At 48.4% G+C, this 20,715-nt stretch overlaps 1 protein-coding gene across 2 annotated transcripts; it reads left to right on the plus strand.

Moving 5' to 3' along the window:
* The first annotated feature begins 361 nt into the window (after positions 1-361).
* Positions 362-7,638, plus strand: GPR83 (G protein-coupled receptor 83). 2 transcript variants are annotated; one of them, XM_068143544.1, is made up of 4 exons: positions 362-812; positions 1,955-2,080; positions 4,042-4,175; positions 6,025-7,638. In XM_068143544.1, the coding sequence occupies exons 1-4, from the start codon at positions 426-428 to the stop codon at positions 6,647-6,649; spliced, it is 1,272 nt and encodes a 423-aa protein (XP_067999645.1). In that variant the 5' UTR covers positions 362-425; the 3' UTR covers positions 6,650-7,638. The 2 variants fall into 2 exon arrangements, with proteins under 2 accessions (XP_067999645.1, XP_067999734.1); XM_068143633.1 differs by lacking the exon at positions 1,955-2,080.
* The last annotated feature ends 13,077 nt before the right edge of the window (positions 7,639-20,715 follow it).

Here is a 20,715-nt window from a genome sequence, read left to right on the forward strand (position 1 = left end):
GGCGCAGAGCTGCCACACGCCGCTGGTTGGTAAACAGCGCTGAATTTGCATGAGCCGGGCTGCTGCTGGAGAGAAAGGATGCTGACGACTGAAGAGATCGATTTGCCTTTCTCACTGATGTGCTTATCTTGGAGCAGCTCCTGGGGGAGCGTGACTGGGTAGAAAAGCAGCACGTCAGAGCGGGAGTAATGTCATACAGCCCAATGACTGGGGAAGATCCCGGCTCGGAGCTTGCCTAGGGGTATAAAGCCAGCTGAAGGAGCCAGAGCCGCTGCGAGCTGAGCAGGAGAGGCACGTCCGAGTTTGCAGCCCATGGGCATGCCTGGGCTGAGCGAGGGGAGGACGGCTTTGCTGGCACACGGCGTGAGCTCCGCTCTCACAAATGAGCTGCTTCCGAATTTGAGGAGCAGAGCAACCTTTCGGAGATGTTGCCCTGTTTTGTCTGGCTCTCCCTCCCCAACTTGGTTAACACTTTTGTCACCTCAGGGAAGCTGAACCTTAACGGGAGCCTGGAGAAGACTTTTGTAATCCCAAACATCTCGGGTTTGTTTTCCTGGGACAACGACAGCCTGGCTGACTGGCAGAGCTTTGTGGGCAGGAGCCGATACGGAGCAGAGTCGCAGAGCATCACGGTGAAAGCCCTGCTCATCACAGCTTACTCCTTCATCATGGTCTTCTCCCTCTTCGGCAACGTCCTGGTCTGTCACGTTGTCATCAAGAGCAAGCGCATGCACTCCGCCACCAGCTTATTCATTGTGAACCTGGCTGTAGCTGACATCATGATCACGCTCCTCAACACACCTTTCACACTGGTAAGAGTGGGGCAGAGATGCCACAAAGGCATCACAGTTACTTTGGCGGCCTTGCCTTCGGGACGCCGCCGTAGGCAGTGCATGGATGTGCTGCAGATCCCTCTGCAGTCCCAGTTACAGGGATTGGAGTTACCCTTTGGAAACTCCGTGTCTTTTTCTTCTCTAATGCCTGTTACTTAGTTGAAGATCTGAAGGGAGGTTGTAGCCAGGTGGGGGTTGGTCTCTTCTCCCAGGCAACCAGCACCAGAACAAGAGGACACAGTCTCAAGCTGTGTAGGGGGAGGTTTAGGCTGGATGTTAGGAAGAAGTTCTTCCCAGAAAGAGAGATTGGCCATTGGAATGTGCTGCCCAGGGAGGTGGTGGAGTCACCATCACTGGAGGTGTTTAGGAGGAGACTTGATGGGGTGCTTGGTGCCATGGTTTAGTTGATTAGATGGTGTTGGCTGATAGGTTGGACTGGATGATCTCAAAGGTCTTTTCCAACCTGGTTAATTCTATTCTATTCTATTCTATTCTATTCTATTCTATTCTATTCTATTCTATTCCATTCCATTCCATTCCATTCCATTCCATTCCATTCCATTCCATTCCATTCCATTCCATTCCATTCCATTCCATTCCATTCCACTTGAACAATGAGAGCATCATGGTGATTGCTTGGTACTTGGTAGTATCTGGGCAGCTGTTCTCTGAAGTATTTCCAAGGTAACACAATGAACCTCTTGGAAAATTAGCTTCATGCTCACTTTACAGGATCATTTTACAGGATGTGTTGAAAAGCTCTCCTTTGCTTTTGAGTAAGATAAGACACATAGGTCAGCCCTGTCCTGTGAGGAGGGCTTAAAAGGGAAAGACTAATATGTTGACTCAGTAGTTAGACTGTGCAAGAGCAGCCTGTGAATGAAACAGAATGACACTGCACTGCTGTATTGTCCCAGAGGATATTGGTGTGCCCCTGAGCAGCACTTAGCTACCTCTTCAGGGTTCAGAAGCCAGGAAATTATACAGTTATACAAATAACCTGATCCATCAAAAATGTGTTTTACATAGCACAAGGAATTATGTGCCAGAGGTGTCTCAGATACCTATAAACATGTGGAGGTGTGTAGGGGAGCACAAAACTAATGCTGTTCTGGTTTTAGGCTCGCTTTGTCAACAGTACCTGGATATTTGGGAAGGAAATGTGCCATGTCAGTAGGTTTGCACAGTACTGCTCCCTCCACGTCTCTGCCTTGACCCTCACAGCCATTGCCGTGGACAGGCACCAGGTGAGAGCTCTCTGAACCGGACAGACAGAAACCTTGAGGGGGCACATGAGAATGCAACATGAGAAAGGATGATCCCCTCTCCTTTCCTTTTCAGCTTCCAGGTTAATGCCAGATGTATGGGGAGCTGACAGGGTAGGGGAGGAGTTCTTGCTGTCAGATCATAGAATCATAGAATCATAGGCTTAGGTTGGAAGGGACCTTAGAGATCATCTACTCCAACCTCCCTGCCACGGGCAGGGACACCTCTCAACTAGACTCGGCTGCTCAAAAGCCTCATCCAACCTGGACTTGAACACCCCCAGGGAGGGGGCAAGATGAAAAGGTGGGAGGTGGGAGATGTCCATTGCCTTGTGATAGTTTCCAGGCAGGGAACTGGACCTTTTCTGCAGTAGTTAATCCAGTAGCTCTCAAACAAAGAGGAGGTCCAAGATCTTGATAGCAATTCAGACAGGCAGCTCCCATTTGCAGTGGTTTGTCTAGCACCATGGATGCAGGCACATAGATTGGGGGTTGGTCACTTCCCCAGGTAACCAGCATCAGAACAAGAGGACACAGTCTCAAGCTGTGCCAGGGGAAGTTTAGGCTAGATCTTAGAAGGAAGTTTTTCACAGAAAGAGAGACTGGCCATTGGATTGGGCTGCCCAGGGAGGTGGTGGGGTTGGTGTCCCTGAAGGTGTTTAAGGAAAGTCTGGATGAGGCACTTGGTACCATGGTCTAGTCGGGGTTGGGTTATTGGTTGGACTTGATCTTGGAGATCTCTTCCAACCTGGTTGATTCTGTGATTCTGTTACTTTCCTGGATGCAGCTCTGTCTCCCTTTGCTTCTCATCATCTTGAATCCTGGAGAGCTGACTGTAGCACGCTGGGTGTCTGTCCCGAGCTGGGCTGTGGTTTGCTGTTGATAATAGCTCAAAGCTGGGGACAGTTGGGCATTATCAGTATGGAGTCACCCAACAACCACACAAAACAGTTGACAGTGGACACTTTCTGCTAGGAAGCTTCTCATTGGTAGAAAATGCACTGGCCATCAGAAGCATCCCCAGAGATGGTCTGGGCAAGGTTCAGGGAGATCTGGTTAAACTACAAACCCATGGGTCTTTGGGTCACTGATACTGAAGACTCTCAGAGTATTTTTCTGAGATTTTTCTCCTCCCCCTCCCCCTTCCCCTCCCCCTTCCCCTCCCCCTCCCCCTCCCCCTTCCCCTCCCCCTTCCCCTCCCCCTTCCCCTCCCCCCTCCCCCTTCCCCTCCCCCTCCCCCTCCCCCTTCCCCTCCCCCTCCCCCTCCCCCTCCCCCTCCCCCTCCCCCTCCCCCTCCCCCTCCCCCTCCCCCTCCCCTCCCCCTTTTCCTTTCCCCTTCCCCTTTTCCTTTCCCCTTCCCCTTTTCCTTTCCCCTTCCCCTTTTCCTTTCCCCTTCCCCTTTCCCTTTCCCCTTCCCCTTTTCCTTTCCCCTTCCCCTTTTCCTTTCCCCTTCCCCTTTTCCTTTCCCCTTCCCCTTTTCCTTTCCCCTTCCCCTTTTCCTTTCCCCTTCCCCTTTTCCTTTCCCCTTCCCCTTTTCCTTTCCCCTTCCCCTTTTCCTTTCCCCTTCCCTTTTTCCCCCTTCCCTTTTTCCCCCTTCCCTTTTTTGCCCTTTCCCCTTTCCCCTTTTCCCCTTCCCCTTTCCTTTTTCTTTGCCATGAATTAAACTGAGCCTTGAAACGAAGACATGTGCAAGATGCCTGGCCCCCAGCTTTTCTTCCCTAGACACAAATACTGAAAGCTAGGACTGGGATCTTACTTTTCTTATGTTTATGGAGTTAAATTTCAGGCTTTCATGTACAGCTTAAAGTCAGTGGGAGCTGAGTGAGGACTGTACTGCTTGCACGCTGAATTTCCATGTCAAGTAACAGATTGAAGGCTGAAAGAGGATGATATAATTATTTCCTGAGATGCCCTGGGCCTGAGTATGGGTTTATCTTGCACAGGTTATAATGCACCCTCTGAAACCTCGCATATCCACTGCAAAAGGTGTGATCTGTATCTCTGTCATCTGGATCATGGCAACCTGCTTTTCTCTACCACATGCTATCTACCAAAAACTCTTCACCTTTGAATACAGGTAAGGATGTGCTTTGCTTTCCTGCACACTCTCCCCTGGAAGCCAAACTCAGTAGTCATAGTTGGGCATCTTCTGCTGTGGAGGACAGACAAATATGTGTATCCCCTCGGGTCCCATGGACTTGAACACTTTCAGGTTCTTAAGGTGATCACGAACCTGATCTTCACTTACGATGGGCAGTTCTTCCCCCTGGCAGGGACTCGTCTTGTACAACTTCACTGTGGGTGCCATGGACAGTGGCAGTGAGTGCACCCTCAGCAAGTTTGCTGATGACACCAAGCTGTGTGCTGCAGCAGACAGGCTGGAGGGAAGGGAGGCCATCCAGAGGGACCTTGCCAGGCTGGAGAGGTGGGCACAAGCCAACCTCATGAGGTTCAACAAGACCAAGGGCAGGGTCCTGCATCTGGGTCGAGGCAATCCCAGGCACAAATCCAGGCTGGGCAGTGACTGGCTGGAAAGCAGCCCTGAGGAGAGAGACTTGGGGGTGCTGGTGGAGGAGAAGCTCACCAGGAGCTCTCAGTGTGCACTTGCAGCCCAGAAAGCCAATCAGATCCTGGGCTGCATCAGGAGAAGTGTGGCCAGCAGGTCAAGGGAGGTGATTCTCCCCCTCTGCTCAGCTCTGGTGAGACCCCACCTGGAGTACTGCCTCCACTTCTGGAGCCCCTATTCCAAGAGGGATCTGGAGGTGCTGGAACGTGTCCAGAGAAGGGCCACAAGGACGATCAGAGGGCTGGAGCACCTCTCCTGTGAGGACAGACTGAAGGAGCTGGGGCTGTTCAGTCTGGAGCAGAGAAGGCTCTGAGGTGACCTCACTGTGGCCTTCCAGTATCTGAAGGTGGCTACAGGAAGGCTGGGGAGGGACTGCTCAGGATCTCAGGTAGTGCTAGGACTAGGGGGAATGGAATGAAGCTGGAGGTGGGGAGATTCAGGCTGGAGGTGAGGAGGAAGTTCTTCCCCATGAGAGTGGTGAAACCCTGGAATGGGTTGTCCAGGGAGGTGGTTGGGGTCCCGTCCCTGGAGGTGTTTAAGCCCAGGCTGGCTGAGGCTCTGGCCAGGCTGATCTAGTGTGGGGTGTCCCTGCCCATGGCAGGGGGGTTGGAACTAGATGATCCTTGTGGTCCCTTCCAACCCTGCCTGATACTGTGATACTATGAATATGGATCTAGATGATGATTTTCATCAAATGTCTTTTGCAGCTTCTCCTTGTTTCTCTTCTTCATTATTTTTACCTTTGTTCTGTCATGTTAACCACATGAAGTAGGCTAAGAACTTAGAGGGTCTGGCCTGGAGTTTCTGCCTCTATACATTGGCATTTTACCTGATGGGCTAATCTGACTGGTTTTGGGTAGATCAGAGATGGGGAAAAACCTAAAACCTGACAGGTTTTAATCTACTTTTTAGCCCTGGGAAAGTGGGAAAGAAGAGACAAGCAATCAAAAAACAAACACAGCAGCCTCAGCTGTTTGTTCCATAAAACACTGTAATGAGCCTTGATATTTGGAAAGTGCTTTAATGAGGGAAAGGTCCTTAATATGTGCAGAGGCTGTTTATGTTTGCCAAGGAACTAAAGTCTCCTTCTGTGCAGCTGAGAATGTGGTTATGGATGAAATTAATAGAACTACCATAAGGCCACGAATGCCCATGAGAAATTATCACCATATTGCTCATATAAGCTGCTCCATGGCTCAAATCCTTGGGCAGCAGAGCCCTGCTTAACTGTGGCACAGCTACATCAATGAAAGGTCTGTCCCCAGGCTTTATGGCAGGACCCCCCTCCCACCTGTCTCCTTGCTTCTGATGTACTTCACCCTCAGTGCTCTCAACCCCTGTCTGGTCTCTCCACTTGCAGTGAGGAGGTGACCCGGTGCCTGTGTCTGCCAGACTTTCCTGAGCCTGCTGACCTCTTTTGGAAGTACCTCGACCTAACAACCTTCATTTTGCTCTATGTGCTGCCCCTTCTGATCATCTCTGCTGCCTACACGACGGTGGCCAAGAAACTCTGGCTGCGCAACGTCATCGGGGACGTCACCACTGAGCAATACTTTGCCCTCCGCAGGAAGAATAAGAAGACCATCAAGATGCTGATGCTTATTGTCTTCCTCTTTGCAGTCTGCTGGTTCCCCCTGAATTGCTATGTTGTCCTCCTCTCCAGCCAGACCATCCACACCAACAATGCCCTCTACTTTGCCTTTCACTGGTTTGCAATGAGCAGCACCTGCTACAATCCTTTCATCTACTGCTGGCTCAATGACAGCTTCCGATCAGAACTGAAGGCTCTGCTCAACATGTGCAGAAAGCCTCCCATGCCCACAGAACAGAGGCTGCCCTCCACAGGCCCATCCTACCGACTGGCTTGGCCAGAAAATGGCAACTTCAGGAGGTTGCAGACCTCCCATGTCCTTCCATCAGCCTCCAAAATCCAGTCAGGAAAGACAGACATCTCTGCAGTTGAGCCTATAGTAGCTGTGAGCTAAGCGGTGGCCTTGGGAAGTTCATAAGGGCTGCAGATAGATTTGGCTAGACCCAAAATGGGGGAACCACGTGGGGGCCTGGCCTGCTTAGGAACTGTGCAGACACTCATGATAACACCAAAGAGGTTGTGCAGGGGGTGGTATGGTCAAGCTGCATGCTTGGTGCAGGCAGATGATAATGGCCTGCAGCCCTACAGGGGAGAAGGCAAAAACTTCCCAGAAAGGAACTCTGTCTTCGTCATATTGGCTTTGGATCACCTCACAACTCAATGACACAGAATGTTTCCTTCCTGAGATAAAGTCATGAATATTCAGAAAGCTTTTCTTCACACAGAGGACTAAACCCAGAAAGCTACTTGAGCAGACCATCACCCACAGCTGGAGAACAAGTAATTGGACACTATGAGTTTGGAATAGGACTTTCTGCTCAGAGCTCCTTTCATTATTGTCAAGCAGCAGCTGAAGGATCCCACAGTTTGCCTTTTTGTCTTTGAATGTTGCTCACTCATTCTGTTAAAGCACCTGGGTACTCCTCAGGTCAAACATGTGGGACATGCCATCCCAGTTAGGATGCTAGCTCTCTGGACTGAATCCATAAACGAGCTAACTGCTTTGAGAGGACAGGTTATATCCCTGAGAGCAAGTAAGGAAAGCGGAGCACTTCTCTGCAAGATGTCCTCTGGTGATTGAACCAGTCTGATATATTTGAAGAGGGAGAAGGAAATCTATGTGACTCCAGCTGTCTGGAGTAGTTCTGAGGTTCTTGGCAGAAGAAAATCTGGTTCTGAATAGTGGGAAAAAAAAAGCAGTGACCCTTCTGCAAGCTTCGCCTTGGATGGCACAGGGGAGCAACGATTCTTTCTGCGCGGTGGAAACGAGCGCGACTGTCACAGCAGGGTCCACCAGTTCCACAGTCAAGGGAGAAAAATCCTTTTAGAAATGACTATAAAAGGGAAGCTAAAAACCTGAAACAACATGTCCTGCAATAAATAGCATGTCTGAAATAATTTTAAGCCTTGTGCACATCTTTCACAATGGAGTATTTAAAAGGACTGAAGCACCCGCTGCTCCTGGCAGCTGGCCTACCCTTTCAGGGGGCTTATCAGTCTCTCCCTTTGAATCCAGTGCTATTTCACTACCCTTTGTGAAGGCCCCAGGAGTCAGAATAATTTGTTCCATTGATATGCAGAATCAATTTTTCTTTCTGCCTGCTTTGAACCCTTAAACCAAGTCCCATTGTCCCCCTTAACATTCCCTTAAGACAGCAGCCCTGAGGTGGTCAGGCAGTTTGTGTACATGATCAGTGTAGGTCTTCCCTCTCCTCTCCTCTCCTCTCCTCTCCTCTCCTCTCCTCTCCTCTCCTCTCCTCTCCTCTCCTCTCCTCTCCTCTCCTCTCCTCTCCTCTCCTCTCCTCTCCTCTCCTCTCCTCTCCTCTCCCTCTCCTCTCCCTCTCCTCTCCCTCTCCTCTCCCTCTCCTCTCCCTCTCCTCTCCCTCTCCTCTCCCTCTCCTCTCCCTCTCCTCTCCCTCTCCTCTCCCTCTCCTCTCCCTCTCTTCTCCCTCTCCTCTCCCTCTCCTCTCCCTCTCCTCTCCCTCTCCTCTCCCTCTCCTCTCCCTCTCCTCTCCCTCTCCTCTCCCTCTCCTCTTCCTCTCCTCTTCCTCTCCTCTCCCTCTCCTCTCCCTCTCCTCTCCCTCTCCTCTCCCTCTCCTCTCCCTCTCCTCCCCTAGAAGAGAAGAGAAGATGCAGGTTATATTTGTGCAATAAAGTTGCTGAGCTCAGCACAAGCTCCCAGCTCAGCTTCATCTCAGCTGGATGAAGCTACACAGCTCTTGACCATGAGTAGATAAGGTCTGCACAACACTGATCCAGGACCACACCATTGAGTCACTTTGGAAACAACAACCCCATGCAGTGCTACAGGCTGGGGACAGAGTGGCTGGAGAGCATCCAAGCAGAAAGGGACCTGGAGGTGCTGGTTGACAGCTGGCTGAACATGAGCCAGCAGTGTGCCCAGGTGGCCCAAGAAGTCCAATGGCATCCTGGCCTGGATCAGAAATAGTGTGGCCAGCAGCAGGGAAGTCATTGTGCCCTGTGCTCAGCCACACCTTGAGTCCTGTGTCCAGTTCTGGGCCCCTCAGTTTAGGAAAGATGTTGAGTTGCTGGAAGGTGTCCAGAGAAGGGCTGGAGAGCAGCCAGGCAGAAAGCGACCCGGGGGTACTAGTTGACAGTTGGCTGAACCTTGAGTCCTGTGTCCAGTTCTGGGCCCCTCAGTTTAAGAAGAATATTGAGACACTTGAAGGTGTCCAGAGAAGGGCAATGAGGCTGGGGAGGGGTTTGGAGCACAGCCCTGTGAGGAGAGGCTGAGGGAGCTGGGGTTGCTTAGCCTGGAGAAGAGGAGGCTCAGGGGAGACCTTCTTGCTGTCTACAACTACCTGAAGGGAGGTTGTAGCCAGGTGGGGGTTGGTCTCTTCTCCCAGGCAACCAGCACCAGAACAAGAGGACACAGTCTCAAGCTGTGCCAGGGGAAGTTTAGTCTGGAGGTGAGGAGAAAGTTCTTCCCAGAAAGAGTAATTGGTCATAGGAATGTGCTGCCCAGGGAGGTGGTGGAGTCATCATTGTGGTGGGATGGAAGGGGTAAGGCCAAGAAGCCTCCTCCCTTCCCCCTTGTAAAGTAAAAGGGAAAAAAAAATTGAAGGGAAAGGAAAAAAAACTCGCAAGCTGAATTAGCAAAGCAGTGGAGCTATATTTACAAAGCGATGTAGGGTTTGCAGGGAATTATTTACAAATTTACAATATCTACAATATATACAAAGATATACAACAGAGTAACACAGAAATGAGAGTGCCCCCCTCGGCAGAGAGGGGTCCCCCACCTCCGCTCTCCCCTCTCTTCCCCCCCTTTCCCCAGAATGGGATAGAAAGAGAAAGAGAAGAGAGGAAAAAAAAAGTTAGAAGCAGTTTGTGTTAATTGGAAGGGAGTTAGTATACAGGCCTGTTATCTGGTTTTCAAGGCCGGGGCCTTGGCAGAAAGCCCAGCACAGAAAGCTGCTGCACGGAGCAAAGACGGAAGCAAGACTGACTGAAAAGTCGTGGAAATGTCCAGTTTAGTCCCAGCTCAGAAGTGCTTCCTCCCACTCGTCCAATGAAATTGGTTTAGACTATTCCTTCCGTTTACCAACTTCCGTCCACCATATTCCCTTTCTTAAGGGGGCAACGTCAACCGGCCACAGTCCACCCCTTCTAAACAATTTCATTGGCTGTTCACACTGTCCATCTAATCCAAAACGATATTTACAGTTCGTGAGTAAAGTTCATAGTCCATTCCGGCTATGCTCAGATGTAGATGATTCAAAAGTCCAAGAAAATCAGAAAATGAGAAAAATGGAAAACAGTTCATTTCTTCACTGACGAAGCGAAGAAAAGGGAAACAGGGAATCTCAGGGTCTCTTAGTTGACTCAGGGCTCTCAGGGATCTCAGGGTTCGTGCACCGTAGATTCCTCGTTGATTCCTCCTTTGGACGCGATGTAGCTGTACAACAGTTTGAAATTAACCTCTTTCAGCTAAAGTTAAATTTCTTTGTGGAATACACTGAATTTCACCATTCTCTTGCATTACCCAATAAGTGTGACCCGGACCTTCAGCTGAAACCACCCCTCGGACAGGTTTAGCCTCTCCTGAGGGTGAAAATACCCAAACAGTTTTACCTAACAGATTCTTTTCTCTAACAACAGGAACTCTATCACCTTCTACTTTCCGTAGCAAATCTGAATGTGCAGGTCCAGCTCGGTTCACTGAACCTCTACTATTTACCAGCCAGGTTGCTTGTGCTAAATGCTTTTCCCAGTTTTTCAAAGATCCACCCCCCATGGCTTTGAGAGTGGTCTTCAACAAACCATTGTAGTGTTCAATCTTCCCTGAAGCTGGTGCATAGTAGGGAATGTGGAATATCCACTCAATACCGTGCTCTTTTGCCCAGTTCTTTACAAGGTTGTTCTTGAAATGAGTTCCGTTGTCTGACTCAATCCTCTCTGGAGTTCCGTGTCTCCACAGGATTTGTCTCTCCAGACCGAGAATGGTGTTGCGTGCAGTTGCATGTGGAACTGGATAAGTTTCCAACCATCCAGTGTTTGCCTCTACCATAGTAAGCACGTATTGCTTACCAGAACGAGAACGTGGTAGAGTGATGTAGTCAATCTGCCAAGCTTCACCATACTTGTACTTGGACCATCTGTCACCATACCACAAGGGCTTAAGTCGTTTTGCCTGCTTAATAGCAGCACAAATGTCACAGTCATGGATGACTTGTGTGATAGCATCCATGGAAATGTCTATGGATCTGTCACGAGCCCATTGGTATGTTGCATCTCTGCCTTGATGTCCTGACGAATCGTGAGCCCACCGAGCTAAGAACATCTCACCTCGGTGTTTCCAGTCGAGATCAAGATTAGAGTCCATGTCTACTTGAGAAACTCTTGCAGCTAGATCTGCCTGATGGTTGTGTTGCTGTTCCTCAGTAGCTTTGCTCTTAGGAATGTGAGCATCGATGTGTCTCACTTTCACTGGAATTCTCTCGATTCGGTCAGCAATGTCCTGCCACAGGTTGGCTGCCCAAATGGGTTTTCCTTTTCTCTGCCAACCACTCTTCTTCCAGTTCTTTAGCCAACCCCATAGAGCATTGGCTACCATCCATGAGTCGGTGTAGAGATAAAGCTTTGGCCATCTCTCACGTTCAGCCACGTCGAGAGCTAGCTGGACAGCTTTTACCTCTGCGAACTGACTGGATTCTCCTTCTCCATCTTTCGCCTCTGCAACTCGGCGTGTTGGACTCCACACTGCAGACTTCCACCTTCGCTTGTTTCCAACAAGACGACAGGAACCGTCTGTGAACAAAGCATATTTCTTTTCATCATCAGAAAGGTCATTGTAAGGAGGAGCTTCCTCAGCACGAGTTACTTTCTCCTCTGGAGGTTTAGCACAGTTGATACCTTCAGGCCAACTTGAGATCACCTCCACTAGACCAGGTCTTTCAAGATTTCCCATTCGAGCTCTCTGTGTTATCAGAGCCATCCACTTGGACCAGGTTGAGTCTGTGGCATGATGTGGTGTGGATCCTTTGCCTTTGAACATCCAATTCAAAACTGGTAATCTGGGAGCTAGAAGAAGTTGTGATTCAGTTCCAATCACTTCAGAAGATGCTTTTACTCCTTCATAGGCAGCTAGAATTTCTTTCTCTGTTGGAGTATAATTAGCCTCTGAACCTCTGTAACCTCGACTCCAGAAACCAAGAGGTCGTCCACGTGTCTCACCTGGAGCTTTTTGCCACAAGCACCAGGTTGGACCATTGTCACTTGCAGCCGTGTACAAAATGTTCTTAATGTCTGGACCATCTCGGACAGGTCCCAGACCCATTGCTTGAACTACCTCTTGCTTTATCTGGTCAAAGGCTGCTTGTTGTTCAGGTCCCCAGTGGAAATGGTTTCTCTTTCGAGTCACATCATACAGAGGTTTCACAATCTGACTGTATCCAGGAATGTGTAGTCTCCAAAATCCCACTATCCCCAAGAAACGTAGGGTCTCTTGCTTGTTTGTGGGACTTGCCATGGTGGAGACTCTGTTTACCACATCCACTGGAATGTGTCGGCGTCCATCCTGCCACTTCACTCCCAGAAACTGAATCTCTGTGGTAGGTCCTTTCACCTTGTCTCGCTTGATGGCAAAACCTGCATTCAGAAGAATGTCAATGATTTTGTTACCTTTCTTGAAGACTTCCTCAGCAGTTTTACCCCAGACGATGATATCATCGATGAACTGGATGTGTTCTGGAGCACCGCCTTTCTCCAGAGCATCATGGATCACTGCATGACAGATGCTTGAGCTGTGGATCCAGCCCATTGGCAGCCTGTTGAAAGTGTACTGGATTCCTCTCCAGGTGAAAGCAAACTGAGGCCTGCATTCCTCTGCTATGGGAATAGAGAAAAATGCATTAGCAATGTCTATGGTAGCATACCATTTGGCCTCTTTGGATTCCAGCTCATACTGTAGCTCCATCATGTCTGGTACTGCTGCACTCATAGGTGGTGTCACTTCATTTAGGGCTCGGTAGTCTACCGTCAGACGCCAGTCTCCATTCTGCTTCCGCACAGGCCACACTGGACTGTTGAAAGGTGAATGAGTTTTGCTGACGACTTTCTGACTCTCCAACTGACGAATCAGATTCTGAATGGGCAACAAAGAGTCACGATTGGTTCTGTATTGTCTGTGATGCACAGTCTGAGAAGCAACCGGCAATTTAATGTCCTGTATCTTATGTTGTCCCACAACTGCAGATCCATCAGAAAGTTCAGGTCTGGCAGACAGCTTCAATTTTTGTCCATCAATTTCTATAGAAGCTACTCCAAAAGCCCATTTGTAACCTCTAGGGTCTTTGAAACGCCCTTCTCTCAGAAAATCAATTCCCAAAATACAAGGTGCATCAGGTCCGGTCACAACTGTATGCTTCCTCCATTGTTTACCAGTTAAACTTATATTAACCTCTACCTTACTTAACTCTTGAGATCCACCAGTGACTCCCAGAATAGTTATAGACTCTGATCCCTGATAATTTGATGGTATTATGGTGCACTGAGCTCCTGTGTCAACCAAGGCCCTGTACTTCTGAAATTGTGAAGTGCCAGGCCACTGGATGTACACATCCCAATAGATTCTATTATCTCTGTTATCCCTCTCCTCCCCCTGGCGGGAGGCAGGGCACCCCTAGTTATGGGGAACATGTGCACATGTGCATTGCACATATTGTGCAGGGTTATAACTTTGCATGTTATAACTGGAGCCACTGTTGGAGCCATAAGAGTCGTTCTGGGGAACTGTAGAAGTAACAGCTACCCTTCTGGTATTGCTACCTCGGGTTCTGCCACTTTGCAATTCCCTCAGTCTCCTGAAAAGATTAGAAGTTGGTTGGCCATCCCAGCGGTTCATGTTCTCACCAAACTGATCACGCAGAGTTATCCAAATAGTTCTACGTGATTGCCTTGGTGGTCTGTTTTGGAACGACCTGTTTTGGAATGTCCTGTTTTGGAATGACCTCCTTGGAGGACGTGTATTCCTCACAGATGAAACTTGTACCCATCTGGAGGAAGAATTGAAATTATCCCTTTGTGCCAATTGGGATATGGAGTTTCTAAATTCATCTTTTAACTCTCTTATGCAATTCTGTATATCACCAGACATCGTTTTAATGGCCGAAACCAAAGAACCACGTGTCATGCTATCCTCCAATTGTCTCATTTGATCACTGAATTGGCCAACCGTGGGAGAAGCTCCACCATAACTTCTTGACACAATTCTGCTTGCCAGAATGTTTGCATAATTAGAAGGAGCAAGTTTGATGATCTTTTTAGCAAGACCAATACCCACAGGAACGTCATCAGGATTCAGAGTTTCATGTTCACCATAGAGTAGCTCTCTAACAGCAAATTCTCTCAAGCGCTTAATTCCCTCATCTATGGTAGTCCAGGGTTTAGGATTCCAGGGAAGATCATCTCGGGAAGGGTATCTCAGGGCAACCGCTATTAAAAGGCGTATCCACAGATTAACCTTACCGAGAGCTTCACCTAGATGTCTATCTATTCCATTGTCCCTTGAGAGAGTTCCTAACTGAGCTGCTGACTTGTCTCCAACTGTTAGAGCTGAAGCACCTGTATCATAACACCTACTAAGCCAAGCTAGAACTGGCTCCTTATCTGCCCTGGTGAAATCTTTACGGACATTTCGCAATTCTTCCCGTGGTGACGAACAGTCCGTAATATCATCTTCATCTTCATCTCCCTGGATTCTTTGCCCATAAAATCCTGCTGTCATTCTCCTAAGGATCTCTTTAAGCTGAGAACCACCTTTGCCAGCTGCTTTCCTAGCTTCATCTCTATCCTGCTTTGATCTCACTAGGTTAGCTAGATCTTTAAAACAAACCTTCTCTTCCTCCTGAGCAGGATCTTTTAGAGTAGAGGGCCCCTCACCAGGATCAGTCTCCTCCTCTTCTTCTCCATCTTTGCCCTTTCCAGCTCTAGTCTTTAAAGGAGCCACCTTAACTGGAGCTGTGTTTGAATTTACAGCCACCTTAATGGAAGCTGACAGGTCCTGAGATAAATCAGCTGCTGGGGCAGTGACTTCCGGTCCCACCGAGGGAGTGGGTGGAAGTGACGTTGCTCCATTAATGGCCGACGGAGAAGAAGAAGAAGGAGAAGGAGTAGGCGCCATGTTGATACCAGCCGATGCCCTTGGCTGCTTGCTAGAATCAGCAAAGTCATTTAGAGCTGCTTTACCAATTAACTTTTTAGCCTTCTTTTTAACTGACACGGGTTCTCCACAGTCCTCGTCACTAGATGACTCTGGGACTGATCGAGAGCCACGGCGTTTTCTTTTTGATCTAGTTTTAATAACAAAACACGCCCTGGACACCTTTTTCTCTCGCCACAAGGAATACAGAGAAAACACATTAGTTATCACCAGCAGCAGAATTATACACATCACATAAATCATCTTTGGATCCCAGGCATCACCTAAAGTTACTGTCTCCTCAGGCGGAATCTTAAAACCCTTTATCTCAATTGGGAGAGTGGTGGAGGTAACATTCCTGTATCTCACTGGCCATAATAAATTAATACATTTTCCATACCATAATTTAACTCTATACATAACCCACATATAAATTGTCCGCACCAAATATTTGCCCAGGTAATCCAAAATCAAACCCAGACAATACCTGTAAATCAGAGCCCCAAAAATTGAAAAGAATAATCGCTCCACAAACCACAATACCTTCATGTTTGCTAATTCAGCTAGAAAACACTAAATCAATCAAATAATAAATTAAACTAATTATCTGCCGCACGTTGGGTACGCCAATAAAAAAAATGTGGTGGGATGGAAGGGGTAAGGCCAAGAAGCCTCCTCCCTTCCCCCTTGTAAAGTAAAAGGGAAAAAAAAATTGAAGGGAAAGGAAAAAAAACTCGCAAGCTGAATTAGCAAAGCAGTGGAGCTATATTTACAAAGCGATGTAGGGTTTGCAGGGAATTATTTACAAATTTACAATATCTACAATATATACAAAGATATACAACAGAGTAACACAGAAATGAGAGTGCCCCCCTCGGCAGAGAGGGGTCCCCCACCTCCGCTCTCCCCTCTCTTCCCCCCCTTTCCCCAGAATGGGATAGAAAGAGAAAGAGAAGAGAGGAAAAAAAAGTTAGAAGCAGTTTGTGTTAATTGGAAGGGAGTTAGTATACAGGCCTGTTATCTGGTTTTCAAGGCCGGGGCCTTGGCAGAAAGCCCAGCACAGAAAGCTGCTGCACGGAGCAAAGACGGAAGCAAGACTGACTGAAAAGTCGTGGAAATGTCCAGTTTAGTCCCAGCTCAGAAGTGCTTCCTCCCACTCGTCCAATGAAATTGGTTTAGACTATTCCTTCCGTTTACCAACTTCCGTCCACCATATTCCCTTTCTTAAGGGGGCAACGTCAACCGGCCACAATCATCCCTGGAGGAGTTCAATTGGGGTTGGACGTGGCACTTGAAACCATGGTTTAGTTAGTCCTGAGGTGTTGGGTGATAAGTTGGACTTGATGATCTCTGAGGTCTTTTCCAACCTTATTGATTCTCTGATTCTATGATCCATGCATGAATTTCAGTTCTGTTTCATGTGTACAGAACTGTGTGGTACATGCCCAGCCAGCAAAGGGGGGCCCTGGGCAGGTGCTGCCACCAAAATCAGACTTTCATGGTCTTAAAAAGAAGCAACAGCTACTAAAAAGTAGGAAACGTGTTTCAAGGGCTTCAGGGATGTCTTATCCCTCTAAACAAAGCCAGAAACTGTATGTGGACACACAGGCAAAGGTTTAGAGCAGCAGTTTCCCAGGAGACTGGGAAGATCTGTTATTCACTGCCCTGTTCATACATCTCTGGAGCGCTGGTGAGAGCACACAGCCAGCTCTGCTACTGACGCAGGCTTCTAGCCGTGCGTGGAAGCCAGCAGGCTGTGACAGTCTGCACCTGCAGAGGCACTCACATGATGCCACAGGTCTCAGGGGCTTGGCAGAGAGAGAGAGGGGTCCTGTTGTCCCACAGCTCGTGTCTGGTACACCATGACTGGGCATGTCTGGTGAGACAATGAAATAGGTTGGTGAGACACTGGAACAGGTTGCCCGGACAGTTCTGCTGTGCTCCTCTGTCCCTGAGGATCCCTTTTCATGTCATGGGCTCATGCTAACTAATTCCCTAAGGAGCTGGAAGTTTGCCTTCCTAAAATTTAAGAGTCCTGACTCTGCTTCTTGCCTGTCCCATGTCACTTAGGATTGCAGAATCACAGAATCATAGAATTGTCAGGGTTGGAAGGGACCTCAAGGGTCATCTAGTTCCAACGCCCCTGTCATCGACACCTCACACTAGAGCAGGTTGCCCAGAGCCACATCCAGCCTGGCCTTAAAAACCTCCAGGGGTGAGGCTTCTACCACCTCCCTGGGCAACCTGTTTCAGTGTTTCATCACCCTCATGGGGAAGAACTTCTTCCTAACATCCAATCTGAATCTACACATTTCTATTTTGGTTCCATTTCCCTTAGTCTTATATGACACTCTCAAAAGTCCCTCCCCAGCTTTCTTGTAGCCCCCTTAAGATACTGGAAGGCCACAATTAGGTGTCCTCAGAGCCTTCTCTTCTCCAGACTGAACAGTCCCAGCTCCCTCAGACTGTCCTCACGGCAGAGGTGCTCCAGCCCTGCAGTGCATGATCACTACAGCCCAGGCTGCCCCCAGTCTTGACATCAGTGGTGAGTCACTTAATGTACCTCACAGAAGCAGGGAAGAATCAAGTCATCACTGTAATGTCCTGGACAGAAGAAAAATTGCCTTTGTCTACTAAACAAAGACATGGAAACTTCTACCTCCTTTAGATCAGTTTCCCAGCCACATCTTAGGTGTAACTTTTCTCTGCAGGCAGGGCTTTTGAGGACATGACTGCCATTCCTGTCCACCTAAACAACTGAAGGTCTACAAATGATTCCTGCTTCTAAGATATCAACTCATTTGTTTCCATGGTGTGTAGGGCTTAGCTCCATCTAGAGCAGACCAGCTGTGTCATGATACACTGTCCTTGTCTCTGAGCCTCACATGTCTCACAGGAGTGTGGGGATATTAGGACATAATTTCAGTTGAAAGCACTATGATGTGCCAGAGAACACCAGAAGAGTTCCTAACAATTTGAAGCTAAGGACAGGTATCCTAAAAGCATGCCATCAGGGTCTCTGAAGGTGCAAAACTTGATGGGGTATACTAAAAGGGTGTGGGAGGAGGTGGCAATCACTTTGCTATGGTCTCATCCCTATGGCATTTTTGAGAGCTCTTCTTGAAGTGCTCTTCCGAGTTCCCAGGAGGGTGCTCAGAATTTGTCTTGGAGAGAGCCTGAGACAGGGCTCAGGAATGAGCCAATGTTTGAACAATGAGGACAGCAGGGACAGCAGGGAGCTGGGTCCCCGGCACTGCTATGCAGCGGTGCAAACACATTCCTGGATGTCAAACAGACAAGCAGGCCTCGAGTCTGTTTCTCATCCTGCAGGTCAGACCCCTAGCATGGAGGCATAGTTCTGTACTCTGCAGCATCATGTCAGTCTCTCTTCCTAGTTTAGCACAAGTATGAGGGAAAGAGCAGACAAAACCCCCACCTATTTTATGCTGGTTGAGAGGTTTTGCTTCAGTTGCTTTAGGTACCTGAACTTTTTATGTGTGCAAGGGACATGGTTGACGTCTGTCTGAACCATCTGTGTGATCAGGTGGTCAAGAAACCAAACAGCATTCTGGCCTGTATCAGGAGTACTGTGGCCAGCATGAATAGCGTGCCCCTCTACTCATCCCTGAGTAGAATAGAATAAACCTTTAGAATAAACCAAACCAGGTTGGAAGAGACCTTCAAGATCATCATGTCCAACCCATCAACCAATCCAACCCACCCAAACAGCTAACCCATGGCACCAAGCAGCCTGAGACTGTGTCCTCTTGTTCTGGTACTGGTTGCCTGGGAGAAGAGACCATCATCAGCCTGTCTACAACCTCCCTTCAGGTAGTTGTAGAGAGTAATAACATCACCCCTGAGTCTCCTCTTCTCCAGGCTGAGCAGCCCCAGCTCCCTCAGCCTCTCCTCACAGGGCTGTGTTCCAAACCCCTCACCAACTTTGTTGCTCTTCTCTGGACTCGTTCCAGCAAGTCAACCTCCTTCCTAAACTGAGGGACCCAGAACTGGACACAGGACTCGAGGTGTGGCCTAACCAGTGCAGTGTACAGGGGCAGAATGACCTCCCTGCTCCTGCTGGCCACACTGTTCCTGATGCAGGCCAGGATGCCATTGGCCCTCTTGGCTGCCTGGGCACACTGCTCCCTCATGTTCAGCCTACCATCAACCAGCACCCCCAGGTCCCTCTCTGCCTGGCTGCTCTCCAGCCACTCTGAGCCCAGCCTGTAGCACTGCATGGGGTTGTTGTGGCCAGTGTGCAGAACCTGGCACTTGGATGTGTTAAATCTCCTGCCGTTGGATTCTGCCCATCTGTCCAGCCTGTCGAGGTCCCTTTGCAATAGAATAGAATAGAATAGAATAGAATAGAATAGAATAGAATAGAATAGAATAGAATAGAATAGAATAGAATAGAATAGAATAGAATAGAATAGAATAGAATAGAATAGAATAGAATAGAATAGAATTAACCAGGTTGGAAAAGTTCTTTGAGATCATTGAGTCCAACCTATCACCCAACACCATCTAATCAACTAAACCATATCAATGAAGATGTTAAAGAGCATGGGGCCCAGCACTGATCCCTGGGGGACACCACTGGTGCCTGGCTGCCAGCTGGATGTGTACTGTGCCACCAGTTTGCTCAGGGTTTAGCAGCCACCACAGGTGTTGCACTAGGGGATGACAGATGGAGACAGGTTCCTTCCTGTTGTAGTTCATAAAACAGCCTTTATTTAAATAACCCAGAAGAACAGACACATATTTAATGAAGCATCTTCAAAGAGATTGGCTTGTCACTTTTAAATACAAAAGGGGGATCAGTAAAAAAGTTAGGTTTGCATCCCACGTGAAACAGGAACGTGGTTGCTTTAAGGAGCTTCAAGTTTCAAAGACTGAGAACTCTACTTAAACAGCTCAAACACACTGACATCACAAAACCTTAATATTGCACTATAGCTCCTTGCTCAGAACACACACTGCATGCTGTGCCATCTGCATTGCCCACATACAAAGGACCACCAGCAGCACCGCCAGGCAGGAACAATCTAGAGAAGGCCAGAGGAGTTGTAGGCTTGCTGGGAGAGGTACAGCAGTAAAACTGAGCAGTTGGGACCACCAGTATCCACCACAAGCCCTGTTTTCTTGCTGGTAATGCAACAGACATTAGGGCTGCAGCTGTGCTATGTCCAGTGCAGAGGTAGCATAATACTATGGCTTTTAGGATTTTCTTTTAAGTAAGGCTTATCTTAGTTGAAAGCCATACAACAACTAAGGAGTTCCTGTAATGCTAGCTCATAGTATGGCAGCACTTTGAGATCCACTCCTTTAACAACAGCTGACAAACCAGTGTGGGTTGTGCTCCTCTTTGCAATCTGCTGCAGCACATGAACGCTTCTGTGTGCAGATGGTTTTGCTGATCCGCTTCTTCTCCCTCTCATCCTCAGCCTTCTGAAGAATGCTAACAGCAGAGAAATACAGCAGTGCCATGACACAGATAAACTGGAAAATGGAAGTCCTGTCTAGCTATAAAAGAGGTTCTACTTTGCCTAAAAGGATAACTTGGAAAAGGTGACAGGCAAAACACTTTGGTTACACAGACAACATGGGGAAAACGAGTGACCACGTATCACCTGAGAAAGAGAAACACTGTCCTTGTGGCTTAAGCCCCTCCTCACCTCCCCTTGTATCTAACATTCCAGGCAAAGGTCATTTTAATGCTCATACAAAGCTGAGGTCCTGGGCAGGGGGAACAACATCAGGGCAGAATCCCACTCTCCCCCAACAGTTTAATAACAAAG

This window comes from Melanerpes formicivorus, unplaced genomic scaffold, assembly GCF_026170545.1.
Source record: "Melanerpes formicivorus ecotype bairdi unplaced genomic scaffold, bMelFor1.0.p_v2 SCAF_1, whole genome shotgun sequence".
NCBI lineage: Eukaryota > Metazoa > Chordata > Aves > Piciformes > Picidae > Melanerpes > Melanerpes formicivorus.

What these genes read in the sequence shown, in the direction of transcription:
- GPR83 (XM_068143544.1), top strand. Translation starts at nt 426, where the DNA reads ATGTTGCCCTGTTTTGTCTGGCTCTCCCTCCCCAACTTGGTTAACACT. An exon ending in TTGCCGTGGACAGGCACCAG is followed by an intron (nt 2,081 to 4,041) that starts GTGAGAGCTCTC and finishes TATCTTGCACAG; the next exon opens with GTTATAATGCACCCTCTGAA. An exon ending in CTCTTCACCTTTGAATACAG is followed by an intron (nt 4,176 to 6,024) that starts GTAAGGATGTGC and finishes CTCCACTTGCAG; the next exon opens with TGAGGAGGTGACCCGGTGCC.